The 22634-nt window shown below is 44.5% G+C and overlaps 1 protein-coding gene across 1 annotated transcript; it reads right to left on the reverse strand.

The window, feature by feature from the left end:
* Window positions 1-165: 165 nt before the first annotated feature.
* Window positions 166-22240, reverse strand: LOC120876719 (short transient receptor potential channel 2). Its single transcript, XM_040258730.1, has 10 exons — window positions 21980-22240; window positions 18801-18971; window positions 13799-13940; window positions 12513-12668; window positions 10828-11006; window positions 6163-6248; window positions 5754-5926; window positions 3246-3318; window positions 1890-2017; window positions 166-1166 (listed from the first exon to the last, which is right to left on the reverse strand). Exons 2-10 carry the CDS (start codon window positions 18843-18845, stop codon window positions 931-933), a joined length of 1218 nt encoding a protein of 405 aa, XP_040114664.1. The 5' UTR covers window positions 18846-18971; window positions 21980-22240; the 3' UTR covers window positions 166-930.
* Window positions 22241-22634: the final 394 nt, after the last annotated feature.

Genomic DNA, 22634 nt, shown 5'->3' on the forward strand with positions numbered 1-22634 from the left:
CTGCTCCCCTAGCTGTGCCCAGCTTTCTCTTTCCTACCCCTTCCAAACCCTGCCCTCCCTCTGCCAGGGCCAGCTGCTCCCCTTCTGCCCTGTACCCTGGAGACCAGGGGAACTGGTGTTAGTGCCACACAACGAAACCTTCTGGGAAAGGAGAGAGGACACAGGTGCTCCAAAGGTAGGAATATATTTTACAAAACCACAGGTGGAAGGGACCTTAGTGACCTTCTGGTCCAACAGCCCCAGTGTGCTGATGTGGCCTGGGATCCACCCAGGGTTCCACAGCCAGCCACTCCTTAGTGTTTAGTCTGTCTGATTCCCATAAAACTCAAGAGGAGGATGGGATTTTTTTTTGTTACTCAGGGTCAACTCTGGACCCAAGATAAATAATTTGCTTAAAGACACACAGCAACACTATTACCTGATTATCCTAGGGAGGAAAGTCCCAAAGGATACTGAGAGTACAGTTCATGGGGCGCTGAAGGTCATGCTCATACTCAAAAATCACTCTCACTTTTCCCAGGACACCACAGGATCTTATCTGTAGGGTGGTGCTTTTTTTTTTCACTGGGCCTCAATTTTCCTCTCAAGAAAATGGGCACGAGGATACACACCACTCACTGAGGGGAAGATGTTCTGGATTGTGTCCTGAAGCCCTTGAGAGCTCACCAGTTCTATCCCAGAAGTCCCAGAAAAGAGACACATGGAGCTGTCCTTGGGAGAGTAGGGTGCCATGGCGACAGAAGCCTTGACAACCGGGAGTGCGGAGCAGGCTGGGCCCAGAGGTGCCCTCAGGCAGAGTCCTAAGGGAACGAGTCGGGGGAGGACAGGGGCCAGCCTGGCCTTGTCAGCCGCTCCCAGCTGTCAAGAGAGCCCCTCGTCCGTTTCTGTCACAGAGGGCAGAGGGGGGCCAAGGCCGCAGGACTTCATGGCTCAGGCCTGAAGGACCTCCCCGCACGTGCTGGCATGTTCTTCTATTTCTCCTGCCGAGAACGGCAACTCGCAGATAGGACACTGGACCCAGGAAATGGGCGGCGAGCTCTCCGGGGAGGAAACCCACAGTACGTGCGGAGACGAAGATGGTGATGAGGTGGGAGAGGCTGGGGGAGGCGGGGAGGCCCCTCCACAAGTGGCAGCGTGCTGGGGAAGCATGTCAATGCTGAAGGAGCCTGAGGGGGAGAGGAAAGAAAGCGGTAAGAACCCTGGGCCCACTCCTGGGCAGGAGGTCACCGCACGCAGCCTGAAGGGAACATCTGCTGGCAAAATGCAGCTGTTTTCACAAGAAAATTTTACTAGGGTTGAATATTTGACACCTGATGACATCCAGTCACAAACATTTTTTGAGTACGTCCTATGTGCCTGACACTGAGGCACATAGGGATGCGAGGCGCTGAGGGATGTAAGCCCAGGCCTGTCCTCATGGACTATGGTGTCTAGGGGTAAAGATCACTTGTGACCACAAATAACTGTCACAAAGCACAGGGTGAGAAGTGCTAAGCCCAGGAGAATCAGAGAACGCGGCAGGAGCTCAGTGGGAGAGAGGATCTGAGGTCAGAGAAGACCTGGCAAATAAGAACCACCTGAACAGAGACTTAGGGGGAAGCAGAATTTGGTCACGGAGGCAGAAGTTTTGAACGAATTTCTAGGTCCTCGCTGATAGCATTGTCATTAGCTTTGTTTCACGTTTCTCCCGAGGACAGAGCCAAGGTCCCTTCCTCAGCTTGGTGAACACAACGTGAGGAGGAGCTCAATACAGACTTGTACGTAGCTGCAGATGACAGAGACCAGAGGCCCAAGTTCCCCTGGTTCCTGGCAGCACTCCCAGACCTTCTGTTCCTCCCTCAAGGGACGCCCAGTACCCCCTCAACCACCCCTGTGCCCGAGCAGCTCACCTGCACAGATGGGGCACCACCCACTCTCCTGGGCTCTGCTGCTTCGGGCCTGGGGCCGCAGGCGTTCTCTCTGGCCCGCCTTTGCTGGCCCCCGCTGGTTTGGCCGAGAGTTTGAGTTGGATACAGGCCTGTGAGAAAGAATGGTTAAAGACCAGCTGTTAGCAAGAGGCCCTCAGGGCTGAAGGAGCCTCAAACCAGGGTGAAAGGGTGCAGACGCGCTGCTGTGGAGCCAGAAGCCCTGGGCTGGGGTCCTGGTTTGCTCACTTGACGTATCAGACTTGAGGGAAGTCATTTAATCTTTGAATATCTGAGAACAGAGCTTCTATCACTGCCTTCCAGTTTATTATTTTTTTACAGACATAATACACATCTCATAAAATTCACCCTTTTAGAATATATTATTCAGTAGTTTTAGGATATTCACGAGGTCATGTAACCATTACAGCTTACTCCAGAATACTTTTATCACCCCCCAAAAGAAACCCTGAGCCCATTCGTAGTCACTCCCTACTCCTCTATTCCCACACACTCTGACATACTTTTTGTCCATTTAAAAAATGAGGTTATCTTTTATTACTGAATTGTAAGGGTTCCTTACAACTTTTGAACTGTGGTGTTGAAGACTCTTGAGAATCCCTTGGACTGCAAGGAGATCAAACCAGTCAATCCTAAAGGAAATCAATCCTGAATATTCACTGGGAGGGTTGATGCTGAAGCTGAAACTCCAATACTCTGGTCACCTGATGTGAAGAATTGACTCACTGGAAAAGACCCTGATGCTGGGAAACATTGAAGGCAGGAGGAGAGGGGGATGACAGAGGATGAGATGGTTGGATGGCATCACCAACTCAATGGACATGAGGTTGAGCAAGCTCCGGGAGTTGGTGATGGACAGGGAAGCCTGGCGTGCTGGAGTCCATGGGGTCACAAAGAGTCAGACACAACTGAACCACTGAACTTAACTGAACCAAAGGGTTCCTTTATTTCTAGATACGAACCCCTTATTGAATACACGATATGCAAATTAACCCCCTTTTCCTAAGGGCTGTCTTTTAATTTTCTTGACGGTGTCCTTTGAAGCAGAAAACAAGTTAAATTTTAAAGAAGCCCATGAGATATAGCGCACTTGTCTTCATTTCTGGTTTGCTTCCAGGGCCACCTCCTTGTCTAGCTCCATGCCTGACACCATGCAGACAAGGACATCTTTTCTCTTGCTACCTTGCAAGTCCAGACCATGAGAGCAAGAACAGACACCAGGGTGCTCTCTAGCATAACTGAAACATGAGTTGGGGGTGGGCAGGTGCAGGACAGGAGGTTTGGGGAGGTGATTTGGGGCTTTCAGGTTGACCTACTTACCTGCGGGCTCCCACTTTCCTCCTCTTCGTCCTGCCCACATCCTTCTCTGTGTTCTGCTCCTCTGATCTGGGCTCTGTGTTAGAAACACTCATTAAATCTACCTCATTAATAAAAGGCCCTTCACATACAAAATTCCTTACTTTGAGAATATTCTATCCCCCTTCCCTGGTCAATTCCTTCTTGCTCTTCAAGTCTTAGATGAAATGCTAATTTCTGTGAGGCAGGATTCTCTCATCTAAGTCTGGTCATCCTATTATGCTTTGTCTTTGAAGTACTTATCACAGTTTTAAGTTTTAGATTTCCTTGTGTGACATGGATGCGTATCTCTCCATCAGGGTAGAAGCACTGCTATTTTATTTATTGTGGTGTCCCTGGCACCTAGCCCAGAGCCTTGCACATACAGATGTGCAACCAACATCTGTCAAATGAACAGTAACAAAAGCTAGCAACAACGATTTGCCTAGTTATTCAGAACTTATGGAGCACTACATACAGCATTTACTATATATAATATTTTAACATTTTTATTTATTTTTATTTTTGGGTGTGCTGGGTCTTTGTTGCCTCATGTGCTCCTTTCCTAATTGTGGTGAGTGAGGTCTATTTGTCATTGTGATGCGAAGGCTTCTCATAGCGGTCACTTCTCTTGTTGCAGAGCACAACTCTAGGCATGCGGGCTCAGTAGTTGTGGTGCATGGGCTTAGCTGCCTTGCTGCATGTGGAATCTTCCCTGACCAGGGATCAAACCGGTGTCCCCTGCGTTGGCAGGTGGATTCTTAACCACTGGACCACCAAGGAAGTCCAGCATTTACTATATTTTAAGTGTTTTCATAGCTCTAACACCCAGTCTGTAGAGTGTCCCCCAAAGATGAGCTCCTTCCCCGTTCTCCTGATTTTAAAATGATAACATACATCCTTCCTTATGTGGTAGGCAGCTTCTGGAATGACTCCCACTGGTTTCTGCTTCCTGATATACATGTCTCCCCTTAAGTGTGGGAAGGACTTAGGAACTTGCTTCTAATGAATAGAATATGGTTAGGAATTCCCTGGTGGTCCAGTGGCTGAGACTCCACACTCCCAATGCAGGGAGCCTAGGTTTGATCCCTGGTTAGCGAACTAGATGCCACGTGCTGCAACTCAGAGTTCACGTGCTGCAACTAAGGAGCCTGTTCCAGTTTGTTGGGGGATCAAAGATCCCACGTGCTGCAACTAAGACTCTGTGAAGCCAAAAAACAAAAAGCGTCTAGGGCAGATGTTTCTTTTAAAAAAAAAAGAATATGGCAAAAGTGATGGGATGGCACTTCTGTGATGAGGTTACCAGACACTCACTCCTTTCTTGCCCTGTGTCTCTTGCCCTCTAGGTGGCTCACTCTGCAGGAGCAAGCTGCCACAGTGTGAAATGCTCTGTGGAGAGGCTCTCATGGCAGAACTGAGGGGAGCCTCAATCCAGCAGCTCTCGAGGAGCTGAATCCTACCACAATTATGTGGAGGGGGGAGGGTGCAGACCCTTTCCAGCTGAGCCTTGAAACGACGGCAGCCTGTGACAGATCCAGAGCCTGAGACCCAGTTAAGTCACACCTGGATTCCTAACCACAAGAAATCGTGAGACAGTAAATAATGTTTTCAGCCACTAAACTTTGGGGTAATTTATTATACAGTTGATAACCAGTGTACCCTGTTTCTGCTGCTGGACTCACTCTCTGCGATGGCCCACTCTGTCTGTGGAGTGTGTTTCTCTCTAAATAAATCCACTTCTTACCTATCACACACACAAAAATGTACCCTATTTCTGCAATGAAATAATATACTCATGATTTCACTAATTTGTTCAGTTCTTTGAAATGACAAACCATTCCTTTAAAAAATATTTTCCCAATGAAGCAACGAGTGGAATCAAGGGTTTACAGTGAGAATGCTACTTGTTTCTGCTCTCTGGCTGTTTAGAATAGTGAGAAGGACAAGAACTCTAGGGTCCAAATCCTGGCTCTGCCACTTATTAGATGTGTGACTTAGAATATGTAGCCTCAGATTCTTTTGTAAAATGAGTTTGTGGTGAATATTAGCTAGTAAAAGTGCCTAGCAGTATCTGGTGCAAAATAGGAACTCCAAAATGTTTAATCCTTTCTCTCTCTGTAATGAAACCACATTACTCCCCTACTTCGTGTCTCTAATAAGCTCCATATACTGCCACCTCGACTTAATTGTCCTCCCTTGCTCACTCACAGAACATTAAAACTGCAAGAGACCTAAATACTATTTGGTTTAATTCCTTCACTTTGAAGGGAAAAGATTTGAAGCCCAAAGAGATAAGGACTTTCGGTTCCTGGGCCAGAGCTCTTTCAATTATATACACTATTTGATTTTTCTTCTGGGAACAGGACAGTGACCACCATCTTTTCTTCCATTTGAAGTCCTGTTTGTGAGCCATCCTTGTGTAGCAACAATGCATTCAGGGAGGAAGGAGGGTGCTGGGAAGTAAGGAGCCGAAGGTAGGTCATGGGGCCTCACCTGCGCTGTGCTGATGAGTGGGACCTGGCTCTGCATGGTTGGTTTCAGGGTTTGCCACACGGGCTGGAGGTGCCCTGTGGGCAGCTGAAAGCACCATGCAGGCTGAACGCCCCAGAGTCCCCGGCTGCAGTTGGTTTAGGATATTCCTGAGCTCTGAGATTTCCTTGGTGGTCCTGCGGGGAAACAGGGAGCACTTGGTTTCATTCAGAACAGAGATTGCATTTTGCTCACCCAGGTCAGCAGCATCTAACCAAGAAAGCCAGGTATGGTATATATATATATGGGGTGAGGCCTAGAGTGTGCTGAGAGAACCCAGACAGGTCCTGTGTGTCTGTGAGTGATCTGGTAGTCTCCTCCAGGAGAAAGAACTGAGAAGTGGCCAAGAGACCTCACTCTGGCAGTTACATACGTTTGGGGATCCGGGAAGAATGTCCTCCGGATGGAAGGATTAGCCAGCCAGGGGCTGGGACCAGACTCCTGAGCATCAGAAGAGCCCTGAGGAGAAGAAAATGGAGAAATATGAAGTACATATATTCACCACCAGGGGGCACTGTCACATAATGCCAGGGACACTACCAAACTCAGGGCTTCAGTGAGGGAGTGTATTTGTTATAACTTGTTGTAACTTGTACATGGCACTTTGGCTTGTCTCTGTACACACTTTTCCAGCTCTAAGATGTGAGATTTGGTGAGTTTGTGTAGTTAGATCCCCAGTATTAAGGATTTTGCTATGATCCTGAAAGATCCCAAGATAAAAGAACACAAACTATTGGGAAAACCAGGTCTATGGGACTTATATGCAAATTTGTATACATGTATACACATACATGGGCTTCCCTGGTAGCTCAGCTGGTAAAGAATCTGCCTGCAATGTGGGAGACCTGGGTTCGATCCCTGGGTTGGAAAGATCCCCTGGAGAAGGACATGGTAACTCACTCTAGTATTCTTGCCTGGAGAATTGCCATGGACAGAGGAGCCTGGAGGACTACAGTCCATAGGACTGCAAAGAGCACGAGACGACTGAAGCAACTTAGCACGCACACATGCATATACATAAATATACAACTCAGTGGACATGAGTTTGAGCAAACTCCAGGAGCTGATGAAGGACAGTGAGGCCTGGCATGCTACAGTTCATGGGGTTGCAAAGAGTCAGACACGACTTAGTGACTGAACAAAAACACATATTTTAAAAAATTTCTACATATATGAATAGAACACATATAAAATTGATTCACGTAGGTACAAAACTCAAATCACTCATCTCTATATACCCATGTGAGAGAAACAAATTATACATACATAGGTATTTCTTTAAATTTAAAAATAGTTCTATTTTGAACTATTTGGGGATATTTCAGTCATTTTTCTCTTTTAAATGTTTAAATTCCAGTAGGATTTATTTTGTGAACAACTTTGCTCACTTGCAACTAAAAACCTACCAGTTTTAGCCACCACCTCTAGCTATCTATAAAAAGATGTGTATAGAGATATCCCATGTCTCTTTCTAGCATCAGACACTATAACTATCAACAGGTATCGTATAAACCTTTTGGCTTCTAAATTCAGAAATGTCTATAAGCAATAATCAAGTACTGGATAATTTCTACATAGATTTTATTCATGTGGTATGCTACAGATTCTTAATTTATCAAAATTCAATTTATCTGTGTCAATTCACCTGTGGCTTTTTCCTTTTTATCTTTTTTCAAATTTCCTTTTTTCCCTTAAATTTGCTCTCCTTCTTCTATCATAGATTATTTTATTTATTATTATTTTTGGCCTCACTGCATAGTATGTGGAATCTTAGTTCTCCAACCAGGGACTGAAATGGACCTTGGCAGTGAAAGCTCCACATTCTAACCACTAGACTGCTGGGGAATTCCCTCACAAATTCTTTTAAAGGTAAAATGTCTTTCTTTCTTGTAGGGAATTATACATATATATGTCTTTCTTGTATTGACTTTGACCTCATTCTACAAGTTTGAGAAGTAGCATTTTTATTCACATTCACAATTTTCTAATATACCATTACAATCTCATCTTGGACTTAACATTAATTTTTAAATATTTAATTTTCCAGGTTTTTTTTCTTTTCTATCTTATCTCATAAATTTCAGAATGAATACTAATAGAAAGGGTTACTAGATGGGTATGTAGAGATGGTTTTCTAGTTTTAATTATATAAATGAGACTAAGTATCAGGAATTGAAGGCTTTCCAGGTGGCGCTAGTGGTAAAGCACCCACCTGGCCAATGCAGGAGACATAAAGAGACGTGGGTTCGATCCCTGGGTCGGGAAGATCCCCTGGAGGAGGGTACGGCAACCCCCTCCAGTATTCTTGCCTGAAGAATCCCATGGACAGAGGAGCCTGGCAGGCTATAGTCTACAGAGTTGCAGAGAGTTGGAGAGGACTGCAGTGACTGAGCACACATGTGTGTTATCAGAAACCGAGCTTCGAAGCACAAGCTAAATGGAGTCTAGTGGCCTGGGTTCCAATCCAGTCCAGGACTTGTTTGGCAGTGACCTGGGACACCCATTACATTTCTCTGTGCTTCTGTTTCCTAACTGGAAAATCAATGATCATGAAAGACCTTACCTCACAGGGTAATAAGCCTTTATATAGTGCTTTCACAATAATATACCATTAGAATGACATATTAGAAAAAAGTCTATGGCATTTGAGGCATCTTAAATTATAAAACTGAGTGCCATCCATTTGTTTCCATGTATGAGCCCTCTCTTATAGAAATATTTCCGGATCTCCTCTCCCTGTGGTATCAGAGAGGGCCTGCAATGTGTGTCATCTGCTCTTGCTGTTCAATGTCTGACATCAGTCCAAGTTGCTGACTGCCTCCTGCTTGATCCCACCATGGCCCTAAAGGTGCAGAGTAATTTAGATATCTGGCCAGAATGGAAAAGACTCTAGGAAGTATTTATTTAGCCTATCATTAAGGACACCAAATGTCCTAGTTCGCCCAGGACACCCTGCTTTATGTCTGTCGTCTTAAGTATAATTACTAATAGCATTCTTTTTGGCTCTTGAATTATCTCAGATTGGATGATAAATTTTATGGTGACCCTACCTACCACTCCCCTCTGAAAGGTTATTATATAATCAATATTTATACTAGAAAGTCTGCTTTGCGTAGGCACTGTCCTAGCTGCCAGGAATGCCTGGTGGAACAAGACAAACAGGTCCCTAATCTCCCAGAGCTCCCACTTTATTGACTAGCCAGGCCACAGAGTTCCGGAACCCACAGGGATACTGCCGGCACCTGGCAGAGCACAGAGAACTGCTTCCATTGGTCCTTTTGCATTTTCAGCCCTTCCCACAGGGGGAAAGTAAATCTCAGGCTTTACCTTGCCTCAGCACTCTGGGCCTCTCCCAAGGCTGTGTGACAAAAGCCTCTCTCCCACTCTGTCCGCTCCAACTCCATCTTCTCTTCCCAAAGTGTGGTCTCTTGTTTGTTTTTTCCAGTAACCTCAACAGGAGCGATACCTGTGAGGTTCACTCCTGGGAATCAAAATTCTAAAAAATGTACTGTGTGCACAGGAAGCACTGTGATGTAATGGCAGGAGACCTGGCTTCCTTCCGGTCCCTACTCTGCTCTGTGTGAATTAAAATATATACATTTCCCTATCTGAGATATAAAATGATGGGGTTGTAGCTTGATGATCTCTAAGTATTTTTTTTTATCTCTACAATTCTCTGGCTCTAGCCTTGTGTGATTACATCTTCATATTTGTGAGTGAATTATGGTGGAGGGTATTGGCTTGGAAAGATAAATGGAGACATGAGTGGTAAGAAACCAGGAGGAGTCAGATCAGCCTTAGAAGAAATAGATAACTAGAAAACTTTTCCCAGTAGTCATGTATGGATGTGAGAATTGGACCATTAAGCAGGCTGAGTGCCAAAGAACTGATGCTTTTGAATTGTGGTGTTGGAGAAGACTCGTGAGAATCCCTTGGACTGCAAGGAGATCCAACCAGTCAATTCTAAAGGAAATCGACACTGAATATTCATTGGAGAACTGATGCTGAAGCTCCAATACTTTGGCCACCTGATGCTAAGAGCTGACTCACTGGAAAAGACCCTGATGCTAGGAAAGACTGAGGGCAGGAGGGAGAAGGGAACGACAGAGGATGAGATGGTTGGATGGCATCACCAACGGAACGGACATGAGTGTGAGCAAGCTCTAGGAGATAGTGAAGGACAGGGAAGCCTGGTGTGTTGTGGTCCTGGGGGTCGCAAGGAGTCAGATGTGACTCAGCAACTGAATAACAATAGCACAAATGGTCCAACAGCTTTGTGCACACTGTACCGAAGGCTCACTCGCTTGGCTCATGCGTGTGTGAGACTGAAGGAAAGGTGTTCATGCCTATTTGTGAGAAAGGGCCACAAGCCCATTATGTTAGCATTTGGTTTCTTAAATAATTATTTATTATTTATTTGGCTGTGCTGAGTCTTCATTGCTATGAGCGTTTTTCTCTAGCTGCAGAGAGCAGGGGCTACTCTTGAGTTGCAGTGTGCAGGCTTCTCATTGCAGTGGCTTCTCTGGCTGTGGAGCATGGGCTCTAGGGTGTGTGGGCTTCAGTAGTCACGACATGTAGGCTCAGTAGGTGCACCTTCCAGGCTCTAGAGGCTCAGCAGTTGTTGTACATGGGCTTAGTTGCCCTGTGGGCATGTGGAAATCTTCCCAGACCAGCGATCAGACCTGTGTCTCCTGCACTGGCAGGTGGATTCTTTACCAGTGAGCCACTGGGATGCCCTGTTTTTTTGTTTTTTGTTTTTTTTAATTAATTAATTTCTTTTCTTTTTGGTTGTGCTGGGTCTTCATTGCAGTACACAGGCTTAGTTGCTCTGTAGCATGTGGAATCTTAGTTCTCCATGAGGGATTAAACCGGCATGCCCTGCACTGGAAGGCAGATTCTTAATCACTGGACCATCGGGGAAGATCTTATATTCATATTTGAATGTATATGTGTGTGTGTATCCATCCCTCATTTAGCACCAGCTTCCTAACTAGAAACAGAAAAGGCTGGGACCTGCTAAGTCCCCCATGGTACATACCTGGCTCAGCCCCAAGCTCACAGGGACAGAGGGACCCTCCACAGGGTCGTCTAAGGAGTCCAGAGAGGAACACACCCGCAGGAAGGCCAGGCCAAAGGGCTGATGACGTGTGAAGGGTTGGGAGCAGCTCAGGCGAAGTCGATCCCATGACTCACCCGAGGCTGGGGCCAGGAAATCAGCTCAAGGAGAAAACAAGAAGGAAATGAGGGAGAAATGAAATGCATGAATGGTTGGGCGAAAGGGAGAGAAGGTCAGTACTGTGGAGAGGAAAGAAAGAACTGGGACTACAGTGCGAATTCCACCCTAAGGGAGCCCCTGCTCTCTGCAGCCCCCAGGCGCGGGGGCTCAGGGTCGGGCAGCACCACGCAGGCCAGTCAGGGCCCTCTCAGACCCAGCACCTTGCCTTCCCACCGCCGCTCCTCTGTCCCGGTGCCACGCTGTTCCCAGCGCGACTGTATCCTCGGTCCATACCTCTCCACAGACCTTACCGCTGTCGTGTTTTAACAGGGGGTATCCGGAGGGTTGGAGTCTGAGGTGACCACTTGCCCAGTGGATCAGCTGAGCTACATCCACCCGTCCTGGACCATGAGACCTCAGTCTCCCTCAAGGCACTACCTGCTCTACATACTTGCTCACTGGCTCACAGACCAGTGCTCCCAACCCTTCTCATCTTCCATTCCCAGATCTAAGAGTACCTCATCTCGCATCCCACCTCGTATCCCAGGTCACTTCTCCTTCACAACGTTACAAATGCCTCCAATTCAGACACAGATGAATGAGTCCTTCCTAGACTGCAAGTCCCTGGAGGCCAGGAATCAGACCATGCATTTCTGTGCAGTACCCAGTGAACACAGAGATGCGCAGTGAAGAGGACTCGGGAAACACTGCACACAACAGGACCACAACCACCACACAGCCTTCCTACACTTACAGGAGTATTTTTCCTACGCTCACACACGTGTGTTTGTTGTTGTCGTTTGGTCACTAAGTTGTATCCGACTCTTCGGTGACCCCATGGACTCTAGCCTGCCAGGCTCCTCTGTCCATGGGGCTTCCAAGGCAAGAAGAATACTAGAGTGGGTTGCCATTTCCTCCTCCAGGAGAATCTTCCCAACCCAGGGATCCAACCGCATCTCCTGCTTGGCAGGCGGATTCTTTACCACTGAGCCACTGGGGAAGCCCTAAACACATTTATACAAACACTCTAATCACAAATGTGGGTTCTATATCTGGTTTCACTGAATCACATGTTATGTGTAAATATAAATCAGAGCTCATAAGTATCTCTATCAGGTATCAGGTATGATAGAGGTATCAGTCCCTCTATCAGGTATTGTCATCACAGAGAATTCACACACAAACACACCACGCAGTGGTTCATTCATTACCCTATCCCCCACAGATGTAAGTGAGCCCCTGCTTAGGCTCCCTCCCACAGTACACACCTTCCAGCTGGTACAGCCTTCTAGAGTCCAGTGTCTTTTTCTTTACCACTGTCTTTCTCAGTCTCTCATTTCTGCTTTTGCCCTCCTCACCATCTTTTTTTTTTTTTTTTTTTTAATATTTATTTATTTGGCTCACAGAGTCTTTTAGTTACAACATGGATCTAGTTCCCTGACTAGGGAATTGAACCTAGGCTTCCTACATTGGGATCACCAGACCACCAGGGAACTCCCTTTCCTTACCATCTTTAAACATGCGGACCCCTGAGCGGTTTTTCCCCTGCTTTGAATCAGCCAGGGACATTAGCATGGTTGCAGGGAGCAGGGTGACGAAAGGTCTGTCCAGGGACCAGGAGGAACGACCCACGTCAATTTGCAGGAAAGCACAACCACAGTTACCTGGGGACAGAAAGTTGCAACAAAGTGAAGGTGGGATGACGGGCTCCCCTGACTGCCCACAAGGGGATCGGTGGGCAGAGGACATTCCTCCATTCTAGAGCTCAGGGGAGGCCCAGAGAGGTCGAGCAACACAGTGAGCCAGTAACTGAAGTGGGACGGGACCTCAGCCCGCTAAATGAAGGCTCACCATGTTCCTCCCAGCCAGAAACTTTCCCCTGACCCAAGAGACTCACAGTTTCCCTGTCCTCTGGCTCTGGTGGGCAGTGCTAAACTCTGTCTCTCTCTGAAATCCTTGCTAGGGAGCCTGACGTCTCTCTGTCCCGACAGAGCTGAGACAGACGGTCTTTGTCAATTGTCTATTTCTAGAGAATTCTAAGACCAGCCTTCTCAACCCAAAACTCCTGTGGAGCCTTCCTGCATGAACCTGCACACTTCATCCCCAAGCATCCTCCTGACACTGACATTTATTTTTAATTGTATTTTTAGTTTTCCGTTTTTAATTTTCTGACGGCACCGCACAGCACATGGGATTTTAGTTCCCCTACCAGGGATAAAACCCACGCCTCCTGCAGTGGAAGTGTGAATTGCAGAGTCTTAACCACTGGACCGTCAGGGAAGTCCCCTTATATATATATATATATATATATATATATATATATATATATATATATATAAATTTTTTAAAATTTTAAATTAAATTTTACCTTTTTCCTGGCCATGCTGTGCGGCTTGTAGGATCTTAGTTCCCCGACCAGGGATCAAAGCTCTTTGCGGTGGAAGTACAGCCTTCACCACTGGACCACCACTAAATACCACTAATATTTAGAGGCATATACAAGTTCTATCTGTTGGCACTTAGGTTTGTTAATGTCCTAAGGCTTCACCGAGACCGCTCAGATCAAAGCAAGGCAGGTATGCTGTGTAACTAAGGGAATGGCATTCATAGGGTTCAGCAATATCAAATGCCTGCCCCAGGGGCAAAGGCCACATATCCCCTTCATGCCAGGTAGGGCTTGCTCCAGGAAGGCTGTTCAGCGAGACTGCATTCGAACACACTGCTGCAGCCCTGGGAGGGTATGGTACTCCTGTGCTCCCCACAGAGGTTCCCAGGCCTTGGAGAACTCACTCACCCACATCAATGTAGCCAATGGGCACTGCCCTCTCCAGCTGCAGCTCCACTTTCAGCTGCCCACTCTTGTCCTGAGGACAGCTGAGCCACGGTCCCCTCTGACTGTCTGGGTTCAGCAAATTCTCCACTGGATATCTGGGATCCTAAGTCAGAGAGAAGAGGAGAAAATGAGGAACCTCATCAAGGGTAAAAAGGATGTCCATGAATTTAACTCAGATGACCATTATATCTACTACTGCGGGCAGGAATCCCTCAGAAGAAATGGAGTAGCCATCATGGTCAACAAAAGAGTCCGAAATGCAGTACTTGGATGCAGTCTCAAAAATGACAGATTGATCTCTGTTCATCTCCAAGGCAAACCATTCAATATCACAGTTATCCAAGTCTATGCCCCAACCAGTAACGCTGAAGAAGCTGAAGTTGAACGGTTTTATGAAGACCTACAAGACCTTTTAGAACTAACACTCAAAAAAGATGTCCTTTTCATTATAGGGTACTGGAATGCAAAAGTAGGAAGTCAAGAAACATCTGGAGTAACAGGCAAATTTGGCCTTGGAATGCAGAATGAAGCAGGGCAAAGACTAATAGAGTTTTGTCAAGAAAAGGCACTGGTCATAGCAAACACCCTCTTCCAACAACACAAGAGAAGACTCTACACATGGACATCACCAGATGGTCAACACCGAAATCAGATTGATATCTATGCAGCCAAAGATGGAGAAGCTCTATACAGTCAACAAAAACAAGACCAGGAGCTGACTGTGGCTCAGATCATGAACTCATTACCAAATTCAGACTTAAATTGAAGAAAGTAGGGAAAACCACTAGACCATTCAGGTAGATCTAAATCAAATCCCTTATGATTATACAGTGGAAGTGAGAAATAGATTTAAGGGCCTAGATCTGATAGATAGAGTGCCTGATGAACTATGGAATGAGGTTCGTGACATTGTACAGGAGACAGGGATCAAGACCATCCCCATGGAAAAGAAATGCAAAAAAGCAAAAATGGCTGTCTGGGGAGGCCTTATAAATAGCTGTGAAAAGAAGAGAGGCGAAAAGCAAAGGAGAAAAGGAAAGATATAAGCATCTGAATGCAGAGTTCCAAAGAATAGCAAGAAGAGATAAGAAAGCCTTCTCACAGATCAATACAAAGAAATAGAGGAAAACAACAAAATGTGAAAGACTAGAGATCTCTTCAAGAAAATTAGAGATACCAAGGGAACATTTCATGCAAAGATGGGCTCGATAAAGGACAGAAATGGTATGGATCTAACAGAAGCAGAAGATATTAAGAAGAGGTGGCAAGAATACACAGAAGAACTGTACAAAAAAGATCTTCACGACCCAGATAATCATGATGATGTGATCACTCACCTAGAGCCACACATCTTGGAATGTGAAGTCAAGTGGGCCTTAGAAAGCATCACTACGAACAAAGCTGGTGGAGGTGATGGAATTCCAATTGAGCTGTTTCAAATCCTGAAAGATGATGCTGTGAAAGTGCTGCACGCAATATGCCAGCACATTTGAAAAACTCAGCAGTGGCCACAGGACTGGAAAAGGTCAGTTTTCATTCCAATCCCAAAGAAAGGCAATGCCAAAGAATGCTCAGACTACCGCACAATTACACTCATCTCACATGCTAGTAAAGTAATGCTCAAAATTCTCCAAGCCAGGCTTCAGCAATACGTGAACGGTGAACTCCCTGATGTTCAAGCTGGTTTTAGAAAAGGCAGAGGAAATAATAATTATAATTAAAAAATCCGAAGAAACTTGAAAAAAAAAGAAAAAGAAAAGGCAGAGGAACCAGAGATCAAATTGCCAACATCTGCTGGATCATGGAAAAAGCAAGAAAGTTCCAGAAAAACATCTATTTCTGCTTTATTGACTATGCCAAAGCCTTTGACTGTGTGGATCACAATCAAATGTGGAAAATTCTGAAAGAGATGGGAATACCAGACCACCTGACACGCTTCTTGAGAAATCTGTATGCAGATCAGGAAGCAACAGTTAGAACTGGACATGGAACAACAGACTGGTTCCAAATAGGAAAAGGAGTACATCAAGGCTGTATATTGTTACCCTGCTTATTTAACTTCTATGCAGAGTACATCATGAGAAACGCTGGACTGGAAGAAACACAAGGTGGAATCAAGATTGCCGGGAGAAATATCAATAACCTCAGATATGCAGATGACACCACACTTAAGGCAGAAAGTGAAGAGGAACTAAAAAGCCTCTTGATGAAAGTGAAAGAGCAGAGCGAAAAAGTTGGCTCAAAGCTCAACATTCAGAAAACGAAGATCATGGCATCTGGTCCTATTACTTCATGGGAAATAGATGGGGAAACAGTAGAAACAGTGTCAGACTTTATTTTTTTGGGCTCCAAAATCACTGCAGATGGTGACTGCAGCCATGAAATTAAAAGACGCTTACTCCTTGGAAGGAAAGTTATGACCAACCTAGATAGTATATTCAAAAGCAGAGACATTACTTTGCCGACTAAGGTCCGTCTAGTCAAGGCTATGGTTTTTCCTGTGGTCATGTATGGATGTGAGAGTTGGACTGTGAAGAAGGCTGAGCGCCGAAGAATTGATGCTTTTGAACTGTGGTGTTGGAGAAGACTCTTGAGAGTCCTTTGGCCTGCAAGGAGATCCAATCAGTCCATTCTGAAGGAGATCAACCCTGGGATTTCTTTGGAAGGAATGATGCTAAAGCTGAAACTCCAGTACTTTGGCCACCTCATGTGAAGAGTTGACTCATTGGAAAAGACTCTGATGCTGGGAGGGATTGGGGGCAGGAGGAGAAGGGGACGGCAGAGGATGAGATGGCTGGATGGCATCACGGACTCGATGGATTTGAATCTGAGTGAACTCCGGGAGATGGTGATGGACAGGGAGGCCTGGCGTGCTGCGATTCAAGGGGTCGCAAAGAGTAAGGTACGACTGAGAGACTGAACTGAACTGATGAATGAGGGATCTCTACACTCTTAAACCTTTCCAGGATCCTAATGGAAAAGGCTTTAGATAGGAGTCCATCTCTCAAGTACCAAGGGATTTATAGACATCGCTTATCTCTTCTTTGGTTTCCACTACCTCATTTAATTCTCCTCATAACAACTTTAGGTAGTTACTATCTTTGCTTCTTAGTTAAAAGATGAACAAACGGACGCTTAATTTCAGAAACTTACCCAAGGCCACAAGACCAAATAACCAACCAAAGTTGGAACTCCTAGGTGTCTGAATTCAGAATTCTTAACCACCACATAATACTACAGTCTTTCCTAGGCATCCACAGGGGATTGGTTCCAGAACTCCCCTGTATATAAAAATCGGTGGATGCTCAAGTCTCTTATATAAAAATGGATATGTATGTATATCTTTCTGTGTACTTTACTCATCTCTAGATTACTTATAATACCTAATACAATGTAAATGCTATGTAAATAGTTATAAATACAATATAAAATACTATGTAAATAGTTGCCAATATGTGGTAAATTCATGTTTTGCTTTCTAGAACTTTCTGGAATATTTTTTCCCCTGCATATTTTTGATCTGTGGTTGACTGAATCTGGGGATGTGGAACCCATCCATATGGAGGGATGACTGTTTCATTTCATTTATAAGGCACTTTCACAGACATGTATCTTCAAAGTAACCCTATGAGATAAGAAACACAAAGATTTTTACTCTAAGTTTACAATTGATGGTTAGAGATAAAGTAATTTGTTCAAACACAACAATATTAAAACTGAGATTAAAAATTTTCAGTTCTGACCCAAGTCAGGTGTTTTTGGTGGAAAGGCCTTGAGCAAACTACTTTTTCTCCCTGGATCTAAATTTCTTCCTAGTTAAGGAGCGGGAGACTAGACTCATGGTTTTCAATTTGTTTTAGCAATAAAACCCTTCCTTTTAACTGAAATTTTACACTAAAGATTATTTATTTTTTCAGTAATATTTTCAAAAATATTTTGATACTAATTATCAATATTACTTATCATTATCAAACAATTTAAAAAATTTTCAAAAATAGAAGTAGAGCTATGGTTAAAGCATTGGTTGAGGAGCCTGAAGACATACTTGTGGCTCTTCCCTTCAACTTCCAGAAGGGGGTTTCTAGGAGTACAGCTTGAAAATCACAATATTAGAAGAGAGCTAATGTCCTCTAGCATTTCATAAGGCTGAGTCCATGAAGAAAACCATTTAGGCTGACCATGTAGGTAAGAAAGATAACAGTAATTTTTATTTTATTTCACCTTGAAGTTGACATAGCAGTTCTTAAAGATTCTCTAAGGGGCTTTCTGAAATGTGGGGATATTTTTGACTGTCATAGAGTGACTAGGAAGCATTGTTGTCACTAGGGTCTGGAGGCCATGGATACTAAACATCTTATAAGGCATAGGATATTACTATAAAAACAAAGACTCCTCCTATGCAAAACACCAATGGCACCCCTTGAGAAAGACTGGAGTAACACAAAGGGAAGCGTGGGGAGGAGCGGGAAATGGGTAGAGAGATGACAGCAGAGGACAGGGCCCAGCATCTAGCACTAACTGGGATAATTGCGATTTCCTGGAAGTGGATTCAGAGGAGAGATGCTGAGATCCCCTTTGATGGCAGTGGTGTTACCCTTACAGCTCAGGGATGACTCTGAGTGCCCTAGCCTGATCTCAATGACAGTGCGACTAAATCGCCCTCCTGGGGACCCTGGTATAGGCTCTGGGCCTATAGCTTTACCAGCTGCCTCCAGAGAAGGGTGGAATCCTGAGGTTGCTTCTTTCTTTACCTTTGAGGCCTGCTTTTATGTACCCTGCATTGCTCTGAGAGCAACCTGAAGGCAAGTGTTGCGTTTCCTGCCTTTGACTCTGAACTCCTAAAGAAGGGACAATGGCTCTTCTGTTGAATTGGGAGTTTCCTGAAAGTGGAGCTAAGTCTCCTTTTATTTCTTTCACTGTTTTCAGTCTCCAAGAAAAAAATCATGCCTGCTAATTAACATACCTGAGAGGAAAATGATACCACGTGGCTAATCCTCACTGGAGCCATGGCGGCCCGGCAGCCGTCCTAAGCACAAGGCAAAATGCTTTCTCCTGAGGTTTCTTCTGTTACCACTTTGGTGCCTATATTTTGGTCCCATCAGCTTCCAGAAGAGAAGGAATCGTCATGTTACTTCTGAAGAAGAGAACAAAAGGAAAATAAACAAGGCTTGAATGTTTTTCTGGTAACAGGAGTTATTTACATCAGTACATCAGTCACTATTTCTGATGACCATGATGGGGTTGGTGGGGTGGTGATCAGGGAGCAGATCTAGAGTCGATGATGAAATTCCAACAAAAGTAAAATAACTGGAATGCAATAGAGCAGCAAGTACAAAACATATATATATTATAGATAGAATTATTATACTATATATATTATATATATATATATAAACATGTAGATGTTGGATTTATATGAAGCTGAACCCTCAAGGCAGAGAGAGGTGTTTTAAAGTTGTCGGAATGTCTTTAGATGGGATCTCTCTTCAAATATTTACCTGCCCTTTCACTCACGTTTCTTCACTCATATGGTCCCTGAAATGAGTCCATGACCTCGATATACTCATGTCATAATGGTCTTGTGTCCTTCCCACCAAGAAACCTTTTTCCCACCTCTGAGACTTTGTTCATGCCATTGTCTCTGCTTGGAATGCTCTTTACTTCTTTCGCTGACAAATCTCATGCATATTTGATGGCTAAATGTCACCTCCACTCTGCTCAGCACTCAAAGTGATAGCTCCCTCCTCTCAATTCTATATCACAATGATCTGCATATGTCTGTCTTTTGTCCCTTGACCAATTGTAAGCTCTTGGAAGACAGGCTTCATGTTTGATTTATTTCTGTATCCTCATTAAGAGGGAGAAACACAGTTTCAGATTAACCAGTGTCTGCTGAATGAATGACCATAAATATTAGGCTCCAAATGGTCAGCCATCATGGAATGCTCAGAGTGAGGTAGCTGCTGTCACAGCAGTAACCAAAGTCTAATGAATACCGTTCTAAAGGTCACGGGTTACATTCAAGATGGTACCAAGGCTTTAAAAACAGAAGAGGTCTGAGTCACCTCCCAGGCCTTTAGATTAACTAAAGCTGATTATTCTCATTATAGGAACTCACTGAACATTCAACAATTTTTCTTACTCTCTGCTAGATACTGGAGACAGAAAAATAAATAAATAGATAGGGTCTCTGTTTTGGAGAAACTCCCAGTATACACCTGTGATTTGATGGAAAAACTCCACCATCTCTCATAACTAATATACACATCTGACTGACCAGTCCCAACACTACACTCCAGGCTTGGGGACCCTGAAGCTGTCCATCTTAGATATTTTATTTAGCTAATATTTTGAGGAGGGGGGTGTCTAGCAGGTACCAGACATTGGACTAGGTTACACAGTGGTGAATAAGACATATACAGTATTTTTTATGAAGATCACTATCTATCAAATTGCTTGTTCTCACGGGACTAAGTGCTTTCTGACTTCACTGCCCTTGCATACACTGTTGTTCTTGTTCTTGTTTTCTGGCACCAGCTTATTTATCCTGTGTGTACCTGCATTGAGCAGTGAGCTCTTTGAGGATATGAATTTTTGTCATGCTCATCATCTCCCACACTTCAGAGAGATGCTGGAACACAGTAGGCATAAATAAATAGCCACTGAAAAGAATACTTCTTAGGTCAATAGAATTCAATCAGAATTGTGCAGAAGTTTCTGGCAAACACAACAAACTCATCAACCAATAACAGGCCACAAACCGCTATTGTTTTTAAATTTTAAATACTACAAATCGGCAAGAAAAGGGCAAGCAGTCCAATATAAACCTGGGGAGACAATATACACATACAATTCACATTAAGATAAAATCTGAATGATCAATACCCCATATAAAAAAGTGCTCAGCCTCACTGATAATAAGGAAAGTCCAAATACCTGTTTCTCTAAGACTGGAAAAAATAGAAACGTCTACAATATGAAGGAGTGGCAATAATATGGGGAAATGGGCTCTCTCATAAACACTTCCAGCACATCTTAATTCTGACTAGCTACATTTCAAGAATAGCCACCTGTCCTGGTTTATTTAAACAGTGCAGCTCTAGCTCCTGTGCATAAAAAGATACATGTAATGTTTCTAATAGCAAAAAGCATAAAACTCTAAAGTCCACTAGTTGAGGAATGGATGAATGAAATGTTCTATATCATATGGAATACTATATAACAGTTAAAAGGAATAAATTAGATGTAAATATATGTAAACACGGATAGACTGCCTCCCCCCAAAATAGAGTGAAAGAATAAGTTATTAAAAAAAAAACTATACATAGAAAAACAGCATTTAGGTTCTTTACAAAAGGAAATGAAACAATACTTGTACTGCCCACTGAATACACACTATTTTTTTTTTTTTTAACTGACTGGGAGAATACACAGCTAATTATAGGACTTGCTTCTAGGGAGAATGAAAGGGTAATGAATCTGATAGTAAAGGACACAGATAAATTCCATTTCTGTTTCATATTATCTTTCTTAAAAAATGAGTATGCAAATAGATTATGATGTCAATCGGTGTTTATAATATTCTTTGTACCCAGTTTCACATAATAAATATAATTCCCATTTTAAATAAATGTCGATGGTCCCAAATGAAGTTGACGGTCAATCTAATAATGTGAGCCCACAAGACATCCTAGCTCTATCTATGCTGTAGATTCAGCCGGGACCTCCGGGGGGGCGGGGTGAAGTGTAAGCAGGGACCACAGACTTGACAGGTGTAGGGTTCAGATGTACAATGTACAAAAAAACGCATGGTGCTGGAAATGAGGTAGGAAAACTGTAAGCTGGGGTGCAGCATAGTGAATAGGATGTACAGGGCGGGCGTAAGGGTAGAAGCTGGGGACGCAGTGTGTGGGCACAGTAAAAAATCCGAAGATGTGCGAAGTTGATCCGGAGGCGTGAGAGCCTAAGAAGCAGTTTGGGGGCCGTGGAAGTCCCGCAAGACTCTTCAGCTCTCAGATTCCGGAGCCTAAGCGGCTACTTCCACCGCTTCTCGGAATGCGCTGTTCTGTCCACTTCCTTTATAGCCACCCTTCCTCCCTTTTGTCCTTTCTCCTCCCCATCGAAAACCCGAATGACCCTCACCCGGGATAACGGACTCGAAGTGCCACGGCTGCCTTAAGATCTTGGACAAAAAAAAAAACCCCAAAACGTTCTCCCGCCAATTTTGCCCTCTAACCTCCGCCTTCTGACCCGAAGCACCACTCTTCCGCCTCCCGAAGCCCGGGAACAGGTTCTGGGGCCTCAAGAAGCCGCTGTTCCCGGAAGATGACTCCCACCAAGGTAAGAAGACACGTGCTTAGACAGAAAAATACTTTCGGGTGGTTTATGCATATTTCACGCATTGCAAATCCCCCGGAGAGAGCGGACTTTAAACTTCCGGGTCAGTTTCTAGGCATTCTGGGAAATGTAGTCCTTAGTAGTCTCCACGCTTCACACGAGTTGCCCATTGAGGGAGCGTCGCAAAGTAGACAGGCTAGGGGCTCTTCTCTTTGGTTCTACACAGGGGAAAATTGGTGACATATTTGTACTGAAAATAATACAAGGCTAATTTCTCATTTGCCAAGATCCCTCCTCCGCCGCCGAAGCTTAGAAGTACATGGAATCCACCCCTCCGTAACCTTTAAGTGGGTAGCAGGCAGACGGTCTCTTAGTTGCCTTCGGGTCTCTGCCTGTCTGGGTGCCCCGCCCCCTCTGCCGAAGCTTGTACAGCCGATTTGCTAGAAGCAGTTGAGCGGCG

The sequence above is a fragment of the Oryx dammah genome, unplaced genomic scaffold (assembly GCF_014754425.2).
Source record: "Oryx dammah isolate SB20612 unplaced genomic scaffold, SCBI_Odam_1.1 HiC_scaffold_17, whole genome shotgun sequence".
Classification (NCBI taxonomy): Eukaryota; Metazoa; Chordata; class Mammalia; order Artiodactyla; family Bovidae; genus Oryx; species Oryx dammah.